General features: G+C 42.3%; 1 protein-coding gene across 1 annotated transcript in view; it reads right to left on the bottom strand.

The window, feature by feature from the left end:
* Positions 1 to 452: 452 nt before the first annotated feature.
* Positions 453 to 23,080, bottom strand: part of LOC123747795 (protein O-mannosyl-transferase TMTC1) — a 23,335-nt gene continuing 707 nt past the window's right edge. The window contains exons 1-17 of the mRNA XM_069315821.1: positions 22,664 to 23,080; positions 21,747 to 21,924; positions 20,731 to 20,804; positions 18,079 to 18,429; positions 17,817 to 17,889; positions 16,961 to 17,064; positions 15,347 to 15,533; positions 12,713 to 12,834; positions 12,254 to 12,397; positions 11,475 to 11,588; positions 8,436 to 8,579; positions 7,027 to 7,238; positions 3,325 to 3,463; positions 2,919 to 3,063; positions 1,969 to 2,229; positions 1,495 to 1,572; positions 453 to 952 (exon numbers count right to left, since the gene is read on the bottom strand). The exon at positions 22,664 to 23,080 is cut by the window's right edge and continues 707 nt beyond it. Coding sequence (XP_069171922.1) covers positions 803 to 952; positions 1,495 to 1,572; positions 1,969 to 2,229; positions 2,919 to 3,063; positions 3,325 to 3,463; positions 7,027 to 7,238; positions 8,436 to 8,579; positions 11,475 to 11,588; positions 12,254 to 12,397; positions 12,713 to 12,834; positions 15,347 to 15,533; positions 16,961 to 17,064; positions 17,817 to 17,889; positions 18,079 to 18,429; positions 20,731 to 20,804; positions 21,747 to 21,924; positions 22,664 to 23,013 — 2,826 coding nt within the window. The 5' untranslated portion in view covers positions 23,014 to 23,080 and the 3' untranslated portion in view covers positions 453 to 802. The remainder of the gene's footprint in view (positions 953 to 1,494; positions 1,573 to 1,968; positions 2,230 to 2,918; positions 3,064 to 3,324; positions 3,464 to 7,026; positions 7,239 to 8,435; positions 8,580 to 11,474; positions 11,589 to 12,253; positions 12,398 to 12,712; positions 12,835 to 15,346; positions 15,534 to 16,960; positions 17,065 to 17,816; positions 17,890 to 18,078; positions 18,430 to 20,730; positions 20,805 to 21,746; positions 21,925 to 22,663) is intronic.

The following is a 23,080-nucleotide window of genomic DNA, read 5'->3' on the forward strand; positions in this document are numbered from 1 at the left end:
CTGTCGAACCAATCCTGTTTTCTGGTCCTGCATCTCTGTTTTGGTATAAATTTTTTTGTGCCTTTATCATATATTTCACAAAACTTGCCATACATCTCATTCACTTCCTTGCCTAGCATCAAGTCTGTCCAATTATACTCACTAAAAAAATTTCTAAGGTCACCATAATGTCCTCTCCTGAAATCTGGTTTTTCAACTGCTTCAACCTCCTTATTTTCTTCCAGCTTATAACGCATTGCATACTTTATTCCCAAAAAGACATGGTCACTTTTACCCAAGGGAGGAAGGTACTGAATGTCAAATATCTCTTCCTCCTTCCTGGTAAATATCAAATCTAGCATGGAGGGAACGTCCCCTTCCCTCATCCTCGTAGCTTGTTTAACATGTTGATACAAGAATGTTTCCAGGATGAGGTCTACAAATTTACAGGTCCAAAAATTTACAGGTCCAGGTGTGTGTGTGTGTGTGTGTGTGTGTGTGTGTGTGTGTGTGTGTGTGTGTGTGTGTGTTTACAAAGATATATGTGAAACTTTCAGCGATGCCTAGTGGGTTACTGACCCATATATCTAACAATATGAAAAAAGTCAAATGAGACTTTTGAGACGCAAATAGCGGCAGATTGAGAGTAACAGAGGTATGGATGGGGGGATTTATGCGCATGTGTGTGTGTGTGTGTGTTCATAAATGAACATCATGATGTGTTTATTCATAAAAATCACTGTTTATACATCCTGTAAGATGTATAAGTTGGATATGGACTTATGATACATCTGAACTTCAGGAGGATCCCATGTCATAGCTATCAGGACTTGTTGATGCAATGAAGGATGCTGGTGTGGGAGCTGAGGTGCTGAGCCCTGTGCAGCTTCTCCATGTTCTCCAGCAGGAGGGCGTTGGAGGGGTCCTGCTCTTGAGCAGCCAGGTAATGTCTCCAGGCACGACCGTAGTCTCCCTGGGGAATATAGTTACCCATTTACTTTGTGATGGAAATTGTGCCGTATAATACCACTGTTATCTTTCGAATATTAAACTACACTTTTTTCCAAGATATATATATATATATATATATATATATATATATATATATATATATATATATATATATATATATATATAATATATATATATATATATATATATATATATATATATATATATATATATATATATATATATATATATATATATATATATATATATATATATGTTTCATTGAATATAACTGCATATTCTGTGCTGATTATTTTCTTTTTTAGATCTTCTATCCTTCTGACTAGTGCTCTTGCATCTTGGTTTAATTAGAAGAGGAGTTCTCCAAATACCATCTTTGTACGAGGTGAAGAAAAATAAATAATTAACTGTAGAATGTATTACACTTATTATAAATTTACTCAACGTTTCGAACCTACATGGTTCATTCTCAAGTGATGGGACAGTACAGGGCATATTGGATTTATACCAATAGGGCGCAGGGTAGTGCATGATAGACCTCACCTTTGTATGGTACAGAGCTCCAAGATTGACATGAGCGTGAGTCAGAGTTGGTTCTAGTTCCACTGCGAGGAGGTAGTTCTGTATGAGAAAAAGCTAATAATAACATTATATACATATTGTGTGTGTGTGTGTGTGTGTGTAAATCACGAAGATTAACACGTAATGAAAAATGTGACAGTGTCAGACCACGAAAAAAGGATTAAGACAGGAATTTCCTTAAGTTCTTTCGCATTTAATAATAATACATCTTCCGAAGATGTTATTTTAATTGGCATGATTGAGATATTCATATACAATTAGCGTGGGAAGTATGAATGCGTGTATTTAGTCCTGAATGAATTGAGCAATTTCATTAATTAAATGATTGTATTTTTCGCTGCGATAATTAAAGGTACAAAGTGTCATGCCAGGAAGGCTACATGGGGTATTGTTCAAGAACTGAACAAGGAAACTGTGTAAACAAAGGGATATCACCTGGGTGGCTTGGTCGTTGCTGTGTCTGTCACTGAGGAGGTCACCGTAGTGGGCGTGGAGGCGGGCGCACAGGCTGGCCGGCCTGGAGCAGTTGTGGGCAGCGTGGTGGGCGATGGCCAGGGCGTCGTGGGTGTGATTTGTGTAGGTGTAGAGTAGTGAGAGTTGAAAGAGGGCCTCGAGGTTGGTGGGGTCCTGGCTGAGCACCTCCTGCAGCAGTTCCTCACTCTCCTGGTAGCCTCGCTGGTGCAGCTTCACCCGGGCCTGTGTCATCATCAGGTCAAGCGTTATCGTAGTTCGCTACATTATAGAACTCGTCACAAAAACTACGAAAATAAATTCAACATAATTACACAAATTGTAAATCAATTTAAAGTCAGATTGTACCTGCTTGATGGGGTTCTGGGAGTTCTTCTACTCCCCAAACCCGGCCCGGGGCCTGGCTTAACTTGTGAGCGAAATATTTATTTAATAACATATTTATTGTAAAACAATAATAAAAAAAAATTATTATTATAAAATAGATATTTGTATTTTGTTGTAAAGTCCAGAGGACGTAATGTCATGATACAATGAGAGGGTGGAGGCCACAATGAGTTCTTCAGTACACACCAGGAGCGTGAGACGTTAACACCTGTGACTCTTGTTGTGTCACGCTAAACTCCTCACCAGATAACACAAGTGTCCAGCCACCAGACACTACCTCACCTCCGAGTTGCATCAAGGATTCAACTTGGCTTCTCTCGATAAATTAATACTTCTGAAATATAAAATGTAATGCAAAAACTCTTAGGTTACTTTCACCTCCCTGACAACCCCCATGTTTTGCCCATTTATAATATCTCTCTCTCTCTCTCTCTCTCTCTCTCTCTCTCTCTCTCTCTCTCTCTCTCTCTCTCTCTCTCTCTCTCTCTCTCTCTCTCTCTCTCACACAGAGGAGGATGAGAACCCACCAGGTGCAGTCTGGAGGAGAGTGTGTGCGGGTGGTGGGTGAGGACGGTGGCGAAGACAGCCTCGGCGGCCTCCAGGCGACCCGTGTTGAGGTACAGCGTCCCAAGACTCTCGCCTGTCTCCAGCTCCCACGACTCTGCCAGTGCTCTGTTGGGCAGGCGCAAGGCTCAGGTCAGTTGGGCTTGGGGTATATAGCAGCTGGATAGTGATATAATAGACGTGAGTTAATAGCGTAATGGAATGTGGTTAGTGATGGAAGAGGTAAAGAAAAGATGGTCAGTGCTTCGTAACGAAAAAGAGCGGGTGGTTAGTGGTGTCTGAGATGGTTCTGCCTGTGGACGTTGTGTTGTCAGGACTCACCTCTTGTAGAGCAGCTCTGCCTGTGGACGTTGCGGTGTCAGGACTCACCTCTTGTAGAGCAGCTCTGCTTGGACGTCGTGATGTAGCTTCCTCAAGAGCTTGGCAGTGTTGAGGAGCGCCATCTTGTGATGGGGGTCGAGCCCCAGCGCCACCTGGTAGTGGAGCAGCGCCGCTTCACCACGACCTGCTGGAGGCGAGTCGAAGACTTGTAAGGAAATACTTGTACCCTGTGTGAGTGACACGTATGTGGAATGCGCTCAAAGAAGAAGTTGTGGAAGCCAATTCTATCCACATTTTTAACGTCAGATACGACAAAGAATGCAAACATCAGCACTTATCAGGAGTAAGGACATGTCGGGGACAGGAAGACTGTGTATATACCCAGTGGGCACAAAATATATATATATATATATATATATATATATATATATATATATATATATATATATATATATATATATATATATATATATGTCGTACCTAGTAGCCAGAACGCCCTTCTTAGCCTAAGGCGCAATTTGCCTAATGAGCCAAGTTTTCATGAATTAATTGTTTTTCGACTACCTAACCTACCTAACCTAACCTAACCTAACCTAACTTTTTCGACAACCTAACCAAACCTAACCTATAAAGATAGGTTAGGTTAGGTTAGGTAGGGTTGGTTAGGTTCGGTCATATATCTACGTTAATTTTAACTCCAATAAAAAAAAAATTGACCTCATACATAATGAAATGGGTAGCTTTATCATTTCATAAGAAAAAAATTAGAGAAAATATATTAATTCAGGAAAACTTGGCTTATTAGGCAAATCGGGCCTTGCATAGTAGGCTGAGAAGTGCGTTCTGGCTACTAGGTACGATATATATATATATATATATATATATATATATATATATATATATATATATATATATATATATATATATATATATACAGAGAGAGAGAGAGAGAGAGAGAGAGAGAGAGAGAGAGAGAGAGAGAGAGAGAGAGAGAGAGAGAGAGAGAGAGAGAGAGAGAGAGAGAGAGAGAGACAGAGAGAGAAAGAGAGAGAGAGAGAGAGAGAGAGAGAGAGAGAGAGAGAGAGAGAGAGAGAGAGAGAGAGAGAGAGAGAGAGAGAGAGAGAGAGAGAGAGAGAGAGAGACAGAGAGAGAGAGAGAGAGAGAGAGAGAGAGAGAGAGAGAGAGAGAGAGAGAGAGAGAGAGAGAGAGAGAGAGAGAGAGAGAGAGAGAGAGAGAGAGAGAGAGAGAGAGAGAGAGAGAGAGAGAGAGAGAGAGAGAGAGAGAGAGAGAGAGAGAGAGAGAGAGAGAGACAGAGACAGAGAGAGAGAGAGACAGAGAGAGAGAGAGAGAGAGAGAGAGAGAGAGAGAGAGAGAGAGAGAGAGAGAGAGAGAGAGAGAGAGAGAGAGAGAGAGACAGAGAGAGAGAGAGAGAGAGAGAGAGAGAGAGAGAGAGAGAGAGAGAGAGAGAGAGAGAGAGAGAGAGAGAGAGAGAGAGAGAGAGAGAGAGAGAGACAGAGAGAGAGAGAGACAGAGAGAGAGAGAGAGAGAGAGAGAGAGAGAGAGAGAGAGAGAGAGAGAGAGAGAGAGAGAGAGAGAGAGAGAGAGAGAGAGAGAGAGAGAGACAGAGAGAGAGAGAGAGAGAGAGAGAGAGAGAGAGAGAGAGAGAGAGAGAGAGAGAGAGAGAGAGAGAGAGAGAGAGAGAGAGAGACAGAGAGAGAGAGAGAGAGAGAGAGAGAGAGAGAGAGAGAGAGAGACAGAGAGAGACAGAGAGAGACAGAGAGAGAGAGAGAGAGAGAGAGAGAGAGTCGTTGAATCTATGCTAATACAATGTGTATGTGTGGGGTCTGCCTACAGACAAACGTTGAACACGTTAATGACGCGTTGGTTTGACGTTAATGTTAATCCAACATTAATATTACATTGATTTAGCATTGAAGCAAAGTTGATTTTACGGTGACATGGCGTTGATTTAATGTTGATTGTTGCTGTGTCTGATCCAACATTGATTTTACGTCGATTAAGCTTTACTCGAGTACTTTTTGTCATGACTCGATCACAAGACCACAATAACATCGAAATGAATATAGATTACTTCATTATTTTGTCTCCCCTACAGTCTTATCATCTCGGGCTCAATTCTCGGTCTTTTCCGCGGCTTGGTGAGTGGAATCACTTTGCTTTGAAGATACTGGAGTAAGAATTTCTTCTGGTGAGCTCAAAGTCTGCTTCAGTTTACCCTTCAACATGTGTCTAAGACTCATATTTTCTTTCGTTTTCTTCTCAGAATTTTGATGTGGACTTTAAATTGCCCCGGAATCTTTAAAGTTCGGCATTTGATATTAGATTAAACTTTGAGATCTCTAGGTATGGAATAACTTGACCAGGCCCGGATATTGGCTCTGGATAAAGAAAAGGATATCTCATAATATGGTAATAATATCTAAGGAAATTACATTTTATATATTGAAAATATTTGAAGAAAATTCGGCTTGTTAGGCAACTCTCTTTCTCTCTCTCTCTCTCTCTCTGCGTATATATATATATATATATATATATATATATATATATATATATATATATATATATATATATATATATATATATATATATATATATATATACATATATTTATATATATATATATATTTAAGGCAGTGACTTTGCAAGAACGTAAGAACACCAATGTTATGTACTCTCACAACCCAATGTACCTTCTTGCATATAAATAAATACAAATAAATATAACAAATGTGTCATTTGTAGTTCAAATTTTGCACGTATAAAATCTATATGAACTCTTTTGTAGCAATTGTAAGCAATTTAATATAGGGTGAGAGGCTGATGGGATGAAGTATTGTAGATTGTAGGATGATGCAGGGAGAAGGGTGAAAGAGAGAGAGAGAGAGAGAGAGAGAGAGAGAGAGAGAGAGAGAGAGAGAGAGAGAGAGAGAGAGAGAGAGAGAGAGAGAGAGAGAGAGAGAGAAGAGAGAGGTCAGAGGAGAGCAATAGAGAGCTGTTATTAGTGTTGTATAAAGAAACACTACACAATGGTAAGCCCTTATTGTGGAGAGCGCTGCGGGCTGTGCCAAGAGATGCCCCCCCCCCCCCACGGTGACCCGTGGCACTGAACCTCACAATACATGGGAGGCACTGTCAATAGTCACGCTAATACCTGGCAGGAGCTGTGTGTTTACATCATATTTACATTTTGTATGGACAAACTCACTCTAAATGCCTTGGGAGGATTACGGAAAGGGAGGGAGCGAGGGAAGGAGGAGAGAGTGAGGAAGTGGAGAGAAGGAACGTGCAATTGAGGGGATGGAAAAGTGAAAAGAGGAAAGAGAGGGAGGGAGGGAGGGAGGGAGGGGAGAGAGAGAGAGAGAGAGAGAGAGAGAGAGAGAGAGAGAGAGAGAGAGAGAGAGAGAGAGAGAGAGAGAGAGAGAGAGAGAGAGAGAGAGAGAGAGAGAGAGAGAGAGGGAGGGAGGGAGGGGGGAGAGAGAGAGAGAGAGAGAGAGAGAGAGAGAGAGAGAGAGAGAGAGAGAGAGAGAGAGAGAGAGAGAGAGAGAGAGAGAGAGAGAGAGAGAGAGAGAGAGAGAGAGAGAGAGAGAGAGAGAGAGAGAGAGAGAGAGAGGAAAAAGAGAGAGTAGAATAAATAACAGAAATAAAGTGAAACTGACAATCAAACATAAGAACAACGCTTTACGCACTAACAAAAAGCAAGTCAAAATGCACAAGAGGAGAGGCACCGACCCATCCTCTGGAGGAAGAGGGCGAAGTTGGTGTGGACAGCGGGGTCGGCGGGACGCAGGTCCAGCAGGGCCAGGTGTAGCTCCTGGGCCTGGCCGGCGCGCCCGGTATCCCGGTACAGCCCCGCCAGCGTGGACACCACGTCCCTGTTGGTGGCGTCGCACCGCAAGCTCTCCTCCAGCAGGACCACGGCCTCCTCAACGCGGCCTTGCTGCCTGTGGTGTTGGGGGAGACACAGTGCGGAGAGTTGGCGTCCTGGCACCCTCACGGAGTCTTCAATTGTTAGATAAGAGGATAAGAAGCCTTGTAAAAAGGCATCGAGAGACCTTGCAAGAAGGTATCGTGTAGCCTTGCAAGGTGGCATCACGAGGCCTTGCAAGAAGGCATCACGAAGCCTTGCAAGAAGGCATCACGAAGCCTTGCAAGAAGGCATCGCGAAGCCTTACAAGAAGGCATCGCGAATCCTTGCAAGAAGGCATCGCGAATCCTTGCAAGGAGGCATCGCGAAGCCTTGCAAGAAGGCATCACGAAGCCTTGCAAGAAGGCATCACGAAGCCTTGCAAGAAGGCATCGCGAAGCCTTACAAGAAGGCATCGCGAAGCCTTACAAGAAGGCATCGTGAAGCCTTACAAGAAGGCATCGTGAAGCCTTGCAAGGAGGCATCGCAAAGCCTTACAAGAAGGCATCGCGAAGCCTTGCAAGAAGGCATCGCGAAGCCTTACAAGAAGGCATCGCGAAGCCTTACAAGAAGGCATCGTGAAGCCTTACAAGAAGGCATAGTGAAGCCTTACAAGAAGGCATCGCGAAGCCTTACAAGAAGGCATCGCGAAGCCTTACAAGAAGGCATCGCGAAGCCTTACAAGAAGGAATCGCGAAGCCTTACAAGAAGGCATCGCGAAGCCTTGCAAGGAGGCATCGCGAATCCTTGCAAGGAGGCATCGCGAAGCCTTGCAAGGAGGCATCACGAAGCCTTGCAAGGAGGCATCGTGAAGCCTTGCAAGGAGGCATCGCGAAGCCTTGCAAGGAGGCATCGCGAAGCCTTGCAAGGAGGCATCGCGAAGCCTTGCAAGGAGGCATCGCGAAGCCTTGCAAGGAGGCATCACGAAGCCTTGCAAGGAGGCATCGCGAAGCCTTGCAAGGAGGCATCGCGAAGCCTTGCAAGGAGGCATCGTGAAGCCTTGCAAGGAGGCATCGTGAAGCCTTGCAAGGAGGCATCACGAAGCCTTGCAAGGAGGCATCGCGAAGCCTTGCAAGGAGGCATCGCGAAGCCTTGCAAGGAGGCATCGCGAAGCCTTGCAAGGAGGGAAGTAAAACATGTCTACAGGTGTGGAGAATACTGACCGTGGAGGCCCCTATCAAGGAGAGAGAGAAATGGCTGCAGAGTAATGCTTCTGGTTGAAGGTGGTACTCACAGCCTGAGGCTCGCCAGGTTGTAGAAGGCGCGAGCGTGTCGAGGGTGAGCTTCAAGTGCCAGCCAGAAATGCTGTTCAGCCTCCGAGGCATTGGTGACCAGAGTGCCCAGGTTGTTGTGGGCGCTGGAGTGTGTGGGCCACAACCTGAGGGAGAAACAGTGGTGGCACTGGTCAAGGAACCCTGCGGGTGAGAGACGGACGGTGCCAGTGTGGCACTTATGGTGCTTCTAATAAACAATAGAATAGTTCCATGTACCAGCACAATGTAACATTAACAACATAATTGTTCCTCTATTAATAAATATAATTATTACAACACAGCCTACGAAAATGGCAGGATTAATAGCAACTGTTGATCGAACGTACACAAATGGACTGTTGGACCTCACCGAAGTTCACGTTTTCTACTGTTGCAATACTTCACATTGTAGACCAAAAAGTGAAGCAGAAACTGTACGACCAAATTACACCGTCCTTCACCTGATATATGCCATCTTAGGCCTAATTTAATTGAGGGTCAACACCTCTCTCCTTTGTGACCTCGAACGGGGACTGGAAGCCGGCGACTTGTAAAACGTTCTCCTCCATTGTTCCTAAGGTACCTAACCTAACCTAACTTAAGGTACCTAACCTATCCTCCTAAGGTACCTAACTCCATTGTTCCTAAGGTTCCTAAGGTTCGTTCTCCTCCCATTGTTCTAACTGCATTCTAAAGTGAATTAATGTTATTGTACTTATTGCTTCAGCGGGTAGGCGGTTCCATGAATTTATTACCCCATGGATGACAAATTTATCTGTTTTCTGTCCAACACTGGAGCTTGAAGCTGTTGCAATCTTGTTATGTGTTACATTTGACCATCTGAAGAAGAGGTCTAGATTAATATCCTCCAAGTTGTTCAATATTTTAAAGGTCTCGTAGTATTTGAATTAGTATCGCAGGGATACTAATCTTGGGACTCTTCAACAGCTGCTCAACGGGCAGGTAGGTAATCTTCGTGACATCTTGAGGCTATCTTGAGGTTATCTTGACATCACCACTGTCATACTGCATACTGCAGTAAGAGCGCCATACTGCAATCCAGATGGATTGCAGTATGGTTAGTCCCGTGACCAGAAATCGTTCCTGGTATGAGAATTTACTTACTTCTGGTATGATTTTGATGCGGTTTCTCCAAAGCACAGACACACATGTCCTCTTGAAGATGAGGTCTCCAAGCTCAGTCGTGCAGATGGAGGCGCTCCACCAGAGACTTGGACAGCTCCTTAACCACTTTCTTTTCCTTCAAGTCAGAGATTCACTTGAGGTGAAAAAAGCCTATTTCTAGGCATTTTTTTTTACTACAGCAGCCATTTATTGTGCAACTTTTACTGAGTGGTGGATCCTAACTCCTACCTCCCCCCCCCCCATTCTGCTACATCGCAGTGTTGTTGATATAATAGTTGTGATGTGTGGTGTTGTGCTCTCCGGGACAGGTGTTGTGCTCTCCGGGACAGGTGTTGTGCTCTCCGGGACAGGTGTTGTGCTCTCCGGGACAGGTGTTGTGCTCTCCGGGACAGGTGTTGTAGTTTTCAATATTAAAGTCTGACGGGTTATGATTATTATCGTTAAATGTTACATGTTAGTATATATTACACGAGAGCTTATATTATATGCTTTATTATATAGTTATATTATTATTATTATAATTATAATAATAATAATAATTGTTGTAGTTAATTATCACCCTTCTGCTGGGTCATGAAGGAGGCGGGCCTCGGGTGAAAGAGGGCTGTGACGATCTGTGTCTGGGACCCGTAGGTGCTGGGCTCAGTCGTCCACCTCCTGGGGCTCGTGCGGCCCTCCAGGCTCTGCTTCAGGAGGCTGGGGTCGTTCTTGCCCTTGCTGGAGTGGTTCTTCTCCGGCCCCGACCACGGCGGTCTCCAGGTTTGGAGTCCCTGTGTGCCTTCTTTCACCAACTTCGAGGTCAACTCCAGAGCTGGAACCAATCATATTGGCGTTTGCCTTTCCATTGGAGACTTTCAGCGCCGTGGAGAGGTGGGACCTGCTGCTTGGGTAACAGCTTCTCCGTATTAACCTACCCGGGCTTTGTGCTCTGGAGAGGCCACTCCAGACCGACAACCTGAGCACAACTCCATAGTCTTTTGAGATTAATGGATGCCTACTACTACTACTACTAACACACTTTAATATGTTCACAAATATCACAATTGCATTTTGATGAGATAATGATATCTATGATGTATGTGTAACATGTTCTAGCTGTATAATGATGCAGGTGTTGACCAGAGGTGAGTGGCTGTATAATGATGCAGGTGTTGACCAGAGGTGAGTGGCTGTATAATGATGCAGGTGTTGACCAGAGGTGAGTGGCTGTATAATGATGCAGGTGTTGACCAGAGGTGAGTGGCTGTATAATGATGCAGGTGTTGACCAGAGGTGAGTGGCTGTATAATGATGCAGGTGTTGACCAGAGGTGAGTGGCTGTATAATGATGCAGGTGTTGACCAGAGGTGAGTGGCTGTATAATGATGCAGGTGTTGACCAGAGGTGAGTGGCTGTATAATGATGCAGGTGTTGACCAGAGGTGAGTGGCTGTATAATGATGCAGGTGTTGACCAGAGGTGAGTGGCTGTATAATGATGCAGGTGTTGACCAGAGGTGAGTGGCTGTATAATGATGCAGGTGTTGACCAGAGGTGAGTGGCTGTATAATGATGCAGGTGTTGACCAGAGGTGAGTGGCTGTATAATGATGCAGGTGTTGACCAGAGGTGAGTGGCTGTATAATGATGCAGGTGTTGACCAGAGGTGAGTGGCTGTATAATGATGCAGGTGTTGACCAGAGGTGAGTGGCTGTATAATGATGCAGGTGTTGACCAGAGGTGAGTGGCTGTATAATGATGCAGGTGTTGACCAGAGGTGAGTGGCTGTATAATGATGCAGGTGTTGACCAGAGGTGAGTATGATGAACAGGTGAGTATGATGAACAGGTGAGTATGATGAACAGGTCGTGGACGTCAGCAGTGGGTGAGGTACTCACCTAATGGCTTCAGCATAATGGTGCTTAGCGAGTTCCGTGTTGCCGAGGTCCTTCTGCAGGTTGGCAAAGTTGTAGTGCATCTTTGCGTTGTTCGGCAGCGTCCTCAGCCCCGCCCTGCACACACACACACACACCATTAGACATCACTAAGACCTCTATGACCCCACCAGGATTCGAACACAGTACGTCAGTGGGTGCTGGTAGTGGCAGGTTCGAATCCTGGTCCGGTTATAGAGCTCTTGTAGATTTATTGGTTTAGGGGGTACACTAATATACACATTTATAATAATAATCATTACGAAAACGTGATAAAATTATGGACAAGTACCCAAAAGGGAAACTAAAAAATCTGAGAGCTTTCATATATATTGATTACACTCCATATCACCATCACATTCATCATCTTGTGAGCTGTTGTCCACGTCACATTGATGCCCATCCTGAAGGCTGCTATCACTATCAATGTGTATGGTGGGGGGGGGGGGAGGGGGACTAATACCACCAGCATCACCATCATATCCGTGTCTGTCTTGAAGGTCACATTCATCCTAGTTGTCACACCCGCACATGTCACAACACTGACACACTCCAGAGTCAGTGTCTCCGCCAGTCTTGCCTCACCCGGCACTTGCTGCAGTGTTACACTCCCTTCTCTACACTGTGAGCCACAAAAGATTCCCTTCAACATATTCATTCCACTCCTGAAGGCCCGACGTACACACACACACACACACACACCACAGCCCAACTTCTGACGAAGAAGGAAGAGCCCAACTTACATGAAGAGCGTCTCCCTAGAGCTCCAGTCCCGGTTCCTGTGCAGGGTCCTGCAGGAGAAGACTGCCAGCAGGAGGAGGAGAGAGGGCGTCCTCAGACGGCCCACACGAGACAGCCCGACGCTCACCAGCACCGCGTACCCCAAGCTGACGGAGACACACAACCGTCCGTTTTCTTAGAATGACGCTACTTGTGGCTTGAACGTATACACGAATGGACAGTTGAACTCCCCCAGGGTTCTTGTTTTGTACCCGAGTACCTCAGGGGGTCACGTGGTAATTAATCTAGGGATTATCCTCACTATCTCCTATTTCGTGATTCACCTCACGATATAGGCGACTCATCTCACGATACAAAACACTCATCTCACCATAAAAGACTCTCCTAATGAAACAAGAGACTCACTGGTGGTAGGTAGACTCACCTGGGGAGGTAGACTCACCTGGGGGAGGTAGACTCACCTGGGGAGGTATAGTATCCTCTCGGCGACGACGAAGCCGACGGAGAAGAGGAGATTGGTGGCGGGAAGGAAGGGCAACACCAGCAGCGCCAGCCCCAGGAGCACCGGCCGCCCCTCCTGACACTGGTGGTGGGGAAGAGCATCACGTAGAGAGAGAGAGAGAGAGAGAGAGAGAGAGAGAGAGAGAGAGAGAGAGAGAGAGAGAGAGAGAGAGAGAGAGAGAGAGAGAGAGAGAGAGAGAGAGAGAGAGAGAATGACAGATGGGGTAGTGGGCACTGTAATGAAAGTAAGGAATGAAATATTAAGATTGACAAGAGAGTGGGGTGGCGGGGAAATATTCGGTGTTGTGAAGGGAGGAATGTGATTGATGGGATTTGCCAGAGATGAAGTGACAGGGCGGCAGAGAGGTGGATGAGGGACATGTCACTCTCAAATGGAGGAACAGAGAGAGATAAAGAACTTGCAATAACTGAGAATTAAAAGAGAATGGAAAGACTTTGGAAAATGTATATTAAAAGAAACGATAAGAGCAGACAGACAGGAAGTCTTAATAAAGACTGCGTTGCAAGTCTACATATAAGATGTTATATACTGTATAATGATAATTTAGTTTAGAGGATTGAAAGAGGTTATGTAATGAACAATTTCACACAAGGCCTATAATGTATGAGACATATAAGACTAAAATGGGCGTGAACGAGCAGTTGAGAGTAAAACACAGACAGCTTGCAAGATAGCCACTGACAAGGTCTTCTAAGCAAGATTAGAGTTCAAGATTTCTTTAACTTTGTATTTGATTTTAACTACAATATTTTTCTCATAAAATTTCCGTTGTCCGGGACAGGAAGCCTGAACTTAGGCTTATATTCAACCTTTTAACCCCCCCCCCCGTCCAAGTGGTTGGGCACCATTCCTTCCCTCCCCCCCGTCCCATCCCAAATCCTTATCCTGATCCCTTCCAAGTGCTATATAGTCGTAATGGCTTGGCGCTTTCCCCTGATAATTCCCTCCCGCCCCCCCCCTACCAGAAGGTCGCAATACTGACCCCCTCCCCCCCACCCAGGATGCAACCCACTACAGCTGCCTAACTCCTGGATATACCTATTTACTGCCAGGAGAACAGATGCATCAGGAGAAAGGAAAACATGCCCAACTAGTTAAGCCCCGTCCGAGGATTGAACCCAGGATCCCTGAGCGTGAGTTGAGAACGTGGACCACTATGCTACCTAACCCACGAGTTAGCTTCAAGGTCACATTAAAATACCCTACACGACCCGTTAATTAATAATATTAAATTTGCAATTAATCAGACCTTTTTCAATTATATAATTACATGTCCACGAAGTCCTTTTTTTATCAGGAATCAATTTAATTAGGCTTGTAATTTTAATCCTTATTTATCACCAGCGTAAAATGTAATATATATTATTTCTTTCCAAGGACCACCAGGAATATAGAACGTGTTTATATAATTACTCTAAACACGTGGAAACATAATTTAAAATTCTGTTTATAGGAATATAAAGAATACCAGAGTATATAGAAAACGAGAGCTTAAAGAAAACAAGAGCATAAAGAAAACAAGAGTATAAATGAAAACAAGAGCATAAATGAAAACAAGAGTATAAATGAAAACAAGAGTATAAATGAAAACAAGAGTATAAATGAAAACAAGAGTATAAATGAAAACAAGAGCATAAATGAAAACAAGAGCATAAATGAAAACAAGAGCATAAATGAAAACAAGAGCATAAATGAAAACAAGAGTATAAATGAAAACAAGAGCATAAAGAAAACAAGAGCATAAAGAAAACAAGAGCATAAATGAAAACAAGAGTATAAATGAAAACAAGAGCATAAAGAAAACAAGAGCATAAAGAAAACAAGAGCATAAAGAAAACAAGAGCATAAAGAAAACAAGAGCATAAATGAAAACAAGAGCATAAATGAAAACAAAAACATACAAAAATAGCTTGACAATTAAATAACTGAGAATAACATAAATCAACCAATTAGAGACACCTCAGGTGTCTTATAATGCATATATATATATATATATATATATATATATATATATATATATATATATATATATATATATATATATATATATATATATATATATATATATATATATGTCGTACCTAGTAGCCAGAACGCACTTCTCAGCCTACTATGCAAGGCCCGATTTGCCAAATAAGCCAAGTTTTCATGAATTAATTGTTTTTCGACGACCTAACCTACCTAACCTAACCTAACTTTTTTGGCTACCTAACCTAACCTATAAAGATAGGTTAGGTTAGGTTAGGTAGGGTTGGTTAGGTTCGGTCATATATCTACGTTAATTTTAACTACAATAAAAAAAAATTGACCTCATACATAATCAAATGGGTAGCTTTATCATTTCATAAGAAAAAAATTTGAGAAAATATATTAATTCAGGAAAACTTGGCTCATTAGGCAAATCAGGCCTTGTATAGTAGGCCAAAAAGTGCGTTCTGGCTACTAGGTACGACATATATATATATATATATATATATATATATATATATATATATATATATATATATATATATATATATATATATATATATATATATATATAATGAGTGTAGCCATGACGGGGAGGAAGGACCTTGGTGAGGCAGGCGGCTCTGAGGATGAGGACGAGGGCGGCGTAAAACAAGAGAGTGGCGAGGTTCCTGGGGTCGGCGGGGGAGGTAAGGAGCGGGATGGCGCCCGTCTGCCAGTCGTGGGCCAGCCGCCACGGACACACCAGCAGCCACGCGTTGAACGCCGGCAGGTACAAGAACGTCAGCAGCCTGTACCACAAGAAACAATTGATAAAAAATTGAAATAAACCCAAAATTAGGATCTAAAAAGACTAGCGGTGCAAGTATACAATCTGCAAAACGCATAATTACAGAATCACGTTGAGGAATGTTTGGAAAAAACTAAACTTGTATTTAATTTTGACCAAATAAAACAAATATATATATACGAAAGAGCTTTATAGTCCCAAATCTGTAGGCTTAAGTTAAATGATTACAGCCCATGAGGTCTTTTCCTGTTTAATAAGATTGTAAATACAGAAACAAAATAAAGATGAATAATAAAGCAATAGCGGTAAAACAATATAAAATACAGCTTGAGATAATGAATTTATACAGGAATATATAAATATATAAATAAATAAATAAATAAATATATATATATATATATATATATATATATATATATATGTCGTACCTAATAGCCAGAACGCACTTGTCAGCCTACTATGCAAGGCCCGATTTGCCTAATAAGCCAAGTTTTCATGAATTAATTGTTTTTCGACTACCTAACCTAACCTAACCTAACCTAACCTAACCTAACCTAACCTAACCTAACTTTTTCGGCTACCTAAACTAACCTAACCTATAAAGATAGGTTAGGTTAGGTTAGGTAGGGTTGGTTAGGTTAGGTTAGGTTAGGTTCGGTCATATATCTACGTTAATTTTAACTCAAATAAAAAAAAATTGTCCTCATACCTAATGAAATGGGCAGCTTTATAATTTCATAAGAAAAAAATTAGAGAAAAATATTAATTCAGGAAAACTTGGCTTATTAGGCAAATCGGGCCTTGCATAGTAGGCTGAGAAGTGCATTCTGGCTACTAGGTACGACATATATATATATATATATATAATATATATATATATATATATATATATATATATATATATATATATATATATATATATATATATATATATATATATATATATATATACCATTCACCTTCAGTATTAGAGCTGAAAACAATGTTAAGAATATTTATGTGACTTCAAGAAGAATATGAGTTCAAATGTCAGAACTCGAGCAGTTCTTGGGATGTATTCATCAATCTGGATTCTTAAAAGAACGCGAAGGATGAATGCTGTTGTTGACTTACATGAAAGAAACTAATGATTCTGTGCCTGAGAAAAGAAACGACGGATTAAGAATTAGAATAAGGCCGCGGAGAATTTTGGACTGTCCTTTCGGATGAAGAGGAAGGTTAGGTTGGATGATAAGTTGTTCCATCATGCTAAGAGGATGTTAGGTTATGTTAAGAGGATGCTGGGTTATCCCATCATGTTAAGAGGACGCTGGGTTATCCCATCATGTTAATTAAGAGGACGCTGGGTTATCCCATCATGTTAAGAGGACTGCTGGGTTATCCCATCATGTTAAGAGGGAAGACTGTGAAGGTACGGAGCTGACCCACCTGGTTAAAGAAGAGGCAGCAAAGGCTGCTGGGTTGTCCTGATCACTGAAGCTTGGTGACGTCCCACTCAGCATCCACACACGGAACACCAGCACCACTCCTCCCTGCATCACCACACACACAACTTGGTTTACTCACACACACACAATGGAGAGACTCGAACGCCAGTTCCAGTCACTCTATTGCCTCAAAATTATTGTCATTGATATATCACGCCACTATGAAAGAAATATATGAAATATATATATATATATATATATATATATATATATATATATATATATATATATATATATATATATATATATATATGCATAATTTTAGGCATGTCTCCCATTCACTTGGGTACAGAGAAATTTCCTATTGAACACCACATTGATTGCTAGAAGTTTGGATGATAATGTCACATTACTTCATCCTTAAGTGAACGGCGGAAATGGTGATAGGTTAATAACGTCATGTAAAATAACATAGCAGCAATATATATATATAGTTAGAGCGAGTGTCCTGAGAGGAGAGGTGGTTGATCTGGTCTTTTCTTTTCATCAGTGGTAGCTGTGCTGTTCTTATTTCTGTTGATGACCTCTCTACAAAGAGAGAGTGATGGGTGATGGTGACAGAGAGGTCATCATCACCCTATTGATGACCTCTCCGTCATCACACTCTGTGTTGGCATGACCTGCCTCATTGGCAGGTCAATGCATGACCTGGCATTGTAAGGTTTCTAGGATACATGGTCCCTGCATGTATCCTAGAAACCTTACAATCAATAAACAAGTCAATCAGCTAAGAGCCTAAACCTTTAAGCTAGGGACTTACTTTTTAATACTATTTCTAATTCAATGCTCTTACTCACCATGAAACACAGCCAGTAGACCCTCCGTAGCAGTGCTCTCAAGAGTCTGGTTAAGGAGTGCCTGGTCTGTACTCTGCAGGGAAAACAGATTCACTACCAGAATGTATAGAATTATATTACTCTCAGGAGTTTGTTATGTATCTGCGACATGGAAGAACCTCGACAAAATAACAGTTCCATAAACAAATTAAATGATTAATTTATTTAATATTATAATTATCAAATTAAGCGAGGAAGGCCTGAGGACGCGTGACCACCTTACCTGCTAATATGTTTCCTGTGCAGGATAAGATCCCAAGCACCACAAGCGAGGAGGGCGGTGATGGCGTGTTCCTTACACAGCGTGCCCACCCCTGTTAACACCCCCACCCTCACCATCCACACCCACTCTTCATCTCCGCCCCCACCACCACCAGCCATCTCCTCCTTCAGGAGCCTTGTACCATCTCGCCTGCTGCTGTCCACAAGGAACCCACAACTTCTGTTTCCAGCTTCTGCTGAGATTGAGCCGCCTCGCCGCCCTTCCACGCCTCCTGTGCCTCTTCTCGCTGGTTCCTTGTCATTGTCGAGGCCATCTTCACCTTCACGGTTTTCCACGTTGGTCTCAATCGCTCTGCTCTCAGTAAACACATTTGTTAAATTATAGAATAATAATAATAATAATAATAATAATAATAATAATAATAATAATAATAATAATAATCATAATAAAAGTGGTAGAAGAAAAGATTAAAGTGTTCAGTGAGAATCCACAAGGTCTTCTCTGAATACTCTTTATTTTCTTCTTCGAGGCTGTGGGTCCCTACAATTAAACCAGAGGTGGTACCCCCTAAATATATATATATATATATATATATATATATATATATATATATATATATATATATATATATATATATATATTAGTTGATTTTATACCCGCATTAGGTCAGGTGATAATACAATGAAGGTGAAAACATGGGGGGGATACATAAGGGATAAACATAGGGGCTGCAGAAGGCTTATTGGCCCATACGAGGCATCTCCTATCTAAACAAAAAGATTAATCCAGTGTAATTGGCCTGTTATGTTGGACATTGTCTTCTGTGTTGGCATCGATATGTTTGGATAAGGCCTTATCGATAGTAAGGACAAGACAAGAACATATATATATATATATATATATATATATATATATACAGTGGAACCTCTACTAACGAGTTTAATCCGTTCTGGCACCGAGCTCGTTACCTGGAAAACTCGTCTTAAGAAACAAATTTCCCCATTTAAAATAAAGGAAATAAATTTAATCCATTCCACTCCCAAAAACAAATCTATACTTGTATGACTTTTTTTTATGTAAATATAATACTGCACATGTATATATAAATGTTTTGTTGTAGTGTTTTAATATTTACTTTACCTTATGAAGAGTAGTTGCTGGCTGGAGGGAGACGATGGGGAGGTGGGAAGGAGAAGGGTTATGGTGTGGAAGGAGAATCCACCTCTGAGTCAGGCGGACTCTCTCTTCTTGGGAATTTCACCCAAATTTCATTTCAAATGTCACACAAGGATGCGTTAGACCAGCACCAAATAAAAAACTACGTCGATTACACTCGTTGTGTCAACAATATAATAGTCTTACCACGAAGATACAATACAATGCCGTTTTCTTAAATAGGCAATGTGGTTATTAAAGAAAATGGAAATTTAATGGCAAACATGTATACAATCCCAAAGTCGATCGGATAAGAATTGGATTTTATAGAAATATTTGCTCAAATGATGCTTGAGCGCGGTGTTTGGGTGCATTCAAGAGAAAAAAGTGTGTCACGTTCAAGCGACATAACTTTCATAAAGTGTTATCACAAAGTGATAAATTAATTAAACATTTTCACACACCGGGTTGTCACTGCTTTATCAGGGCAGCTTTTCCAAGAATGCGTTCACCTTTTCAAACATTCCAAACACTTCCCTGATCTCAGTGGAAGGAGGCAGCATCCTCCCTTACCTCATTCCCTTACTAATGGTGTAAATTGTTGATGAGGACCTGCCATACTCCCTTGTGAGATCAATCACACAGACACCACACTCATGCTTTGCTATAATTTCCTTCTTTAAATCCACAGTAATTGTGTCTTTCTTCCTCTTGACAACACTATCTTTAGCAAGCAGCTTCTTTGGAGATAGCGTGTGTTACAAATTGTAGTCGCAAAACCAAAAACCCAAAGAAAAGCTCAAATAAATCCAGAGGGATGCTTGTCGTGTGCGATACAACAACAACACTGGCGTCGGAGGCGTCCGAGAATTTGCGAGAACCCGCGAGATGCTAGGAAGCACCATGTGGTTTTGCTTGTTAATAGAGGCGAGCTCGTCAATAGAGACAAATTTGCTGCGAGTGGCTTGCTCGTTACTGGAAAAACTCGTTAATAGAGTCACTCGTTAATCGAGGTTCCACTGTATATATATATATATATATATATATATATATATATATATATATATATATATATATATATATATATATATATATGAATTAGTTGTTGTTAATGATATGTTGTTGATTATAACCATAGTTGTTAGATAAATTACTCTAGGATTTATCGTATCTACATTTATTATGTTCTAGTCATGGGAAGTTGAGAAAGTCACTCTCCTAAGTTAATGTTATATTATTAACGAGCTTGAGACAGTGTTGATAACTTGGGAAGCAAGACATTAATTGATCTATATTTCAGCCCTCGCTCTCAATCCCGGAGAAGAAGTGAAGGAAGAGATTGACGAGTCACTTCCTGGGAGCAGGGGAAACAATCACGCGTCAGTGGCACTGGTGTTGCAGACGCCGAATGTTAGTTACCTGTGGTAGGAGAGGAGAGCCGCCAGGAAGGTTAGTTACCTGTGGTAGGAGAGGAGAGCCGCCAGGAGGGTTAGTTACCTGTGGTAGGAGAGGAGAGCCGCCAGGAAGGTTATGGAGGCCAGCACATCCGCCCGCCCCACCAGGCCTGTCACCTGTGACGGAGAGGATTGATTGATTGATGAAGATTAAGCCACCTAAAAGGTGACACGGGCATGAATAGCCCGTAAGTGGTGGCCCTTTTGAGCCATTATCAGTATCAAGAGCTGATACTGGAGATCTGTGGAGGTGCAACTGCACCCTGCGTGACGGGAGATGTCTCCCGTGGAGGGAGAGGACACACACACACTCTTTATATCTCACGGAGGCTCCTCAAAGATTGATAAAGATTAAGCCACTCAAGAGGTGGCACGGGCATGAATAGCCCGTAAGTGGTGCTCCTTAAAAATGTGTCAAGTACACAGTGTGTTGTTGGTGCTACACACGCCGCGTTAACTTCCTATGTGTCGGAGCACAAACTAAATGTTTAGAATGTTTATGTATCTGACTATGTGTCCGCAAGTCTTCTGGGGGAACTCATTATAAAACCCCTATAGACACATGGGGTTAACAGTGACAAGCATTGACGATAAAAAGCTTTAATGCTTCAGATTTATATTTACTTTACGCAATTTATGAATTTTTGTTGTAAAACCTACGAAAATTATATCTAAAATAATAATATTTACATTAACATAAATTTTCTGTAGAAATCAAAAGTCACTGTGGTAGAGGTGAAGAAACAGTATGACTACTGGTGTGTTTGCCAAGATGGAAAATATTGTTTGTGTGACAAACTAGTTGTTTAAAATGTTCTCGTAGTGAACATGATGACATTGTTGTCGTCGTGGAATATTTTAAGATGTTCTGCATCTATTAATATTATTGCTTTGATATGAACTGTTAAACCTGGCTTTTATTTCTGCTACTGTTATTGATTTGAAAACCTTGCGTTTCACCTCCTACTGTTCGAATATAGTGGTGTTGTTTCATCTGCCACCACTCGAACAGACTGCAAGACAGCTTCTGTTGGTAGTCCAAAGAGAGGAGGTACTCACGGCCTCAGTATGGACGGGGTGTGTAGCGAAAATGAGGCCGGCGGACAGGACCGTTCCTTGAGGCAGGTGCAGCAGGCGAAGCAGGAGCCGCGTCAGCAGCAAGCACACACACGAGTGAAGCAGAACATTCACCAGGTGGAACCCCAGCGGCCGTAACCCGAAGAGCGAGTGGTTGATCCTGCAACAATCACAGTCACTGCCGGAACCCAGCCTCGAAATGCTATGTAACTCTTGGTATTTATTCCTAGGATGTACTGAAGTTATTGTAAGGAATTCTTTTGAGTATTTTACTCATGCCAGTCAACTATACATACGAAGCAATCGGTTCTGAAGCTGGTTACGAACATCTTTGTTATCAAACTTGTTATTGTCCATAGCTCTGGAAACTTTGTTGCTGCTTCATTCTACATAAAGTTTCATTATATGATTGTTATATTCCTTACTGAGTCACCACTCTTACACAGAACATTATAGGCAAATAACACAAGCGATGAGTTTCAATTTACAAAGACGTATTCATCAATTTCACTTTACTGTGCATTCAAAGCATTTTCTCGTATATTACTTATTTTTATCATCTATTAGAACTACGTGTACAGTTGGGCATAGGATAAGTGTTTAGTTTCTATTGAGAAGTATTTGGATTCTGTAAATGAAATAAAGGTGAAGGAAGGAAGGAATTATCAAGGAAAAGCGCCAAGCCATTACGACTATATAGCACTGGGAAGGGATCAGGATAAGGATTTGGGATGGGACGGGGGAAGGAATAGTGCCCCAACCACTTGGACGGTCGGGGATTGAACGCCGATCTGCATGAAGCGAGACCGTCGCTCTGCCGTCCAGCCCAAGTGGTTGGGCTGGTGAAAGGTGAAAATAAATATATAATTAGAGGCGAGAGTAGCAGGAGGAGGACGAACCTGAAGGTGATGATAGTGAAGGGGCGGTAAGACTTGTGAGAGAGCGGGTCACACATGGGCTTGCCCCAGTAGTCGTTGAAGAAGGCGTGAGAGAGCGGGTTGGTGCCGAGGACGTCCGGGTTGGTCTTGATGGCACTGACGTCGTCGTGGACCAACTCCCCCGTCAGCCCGTTGACGTACACCAGGACCCCAGCCACCCACACCGTCATGTACACCCAGGTGGGCGACTGGTCGTCGATATCACAACTCTCTTCAGTAATCCACGACGACGACGAGGATAAACGCGATGGTTTCTTACGTTTTCTTGGCGAATCCTGACAAGACGATACGCATGTGCCTCCACCATCCATGTCGCTTCTACCAGCAGTCTTTGAGACGGCAGCGAACACCAGTTTTGTGGCAGACTAAACGGAATTA

This window comes from Procambarus clarkii, chromosome 82, assembly GCF_040958095.1.
Source record: "Procambarus clarkii isolate CNS0578487 chromosome 82, FALCON_Pclarkii_2.0, whole genome shotgun sequence".
Lineage (NCBI taxonomy): Eukaryota > Metazoa > Arthropoda > Malacostraca > Decapoda > Cambaridae > Procambarus > Procambarus clarkii.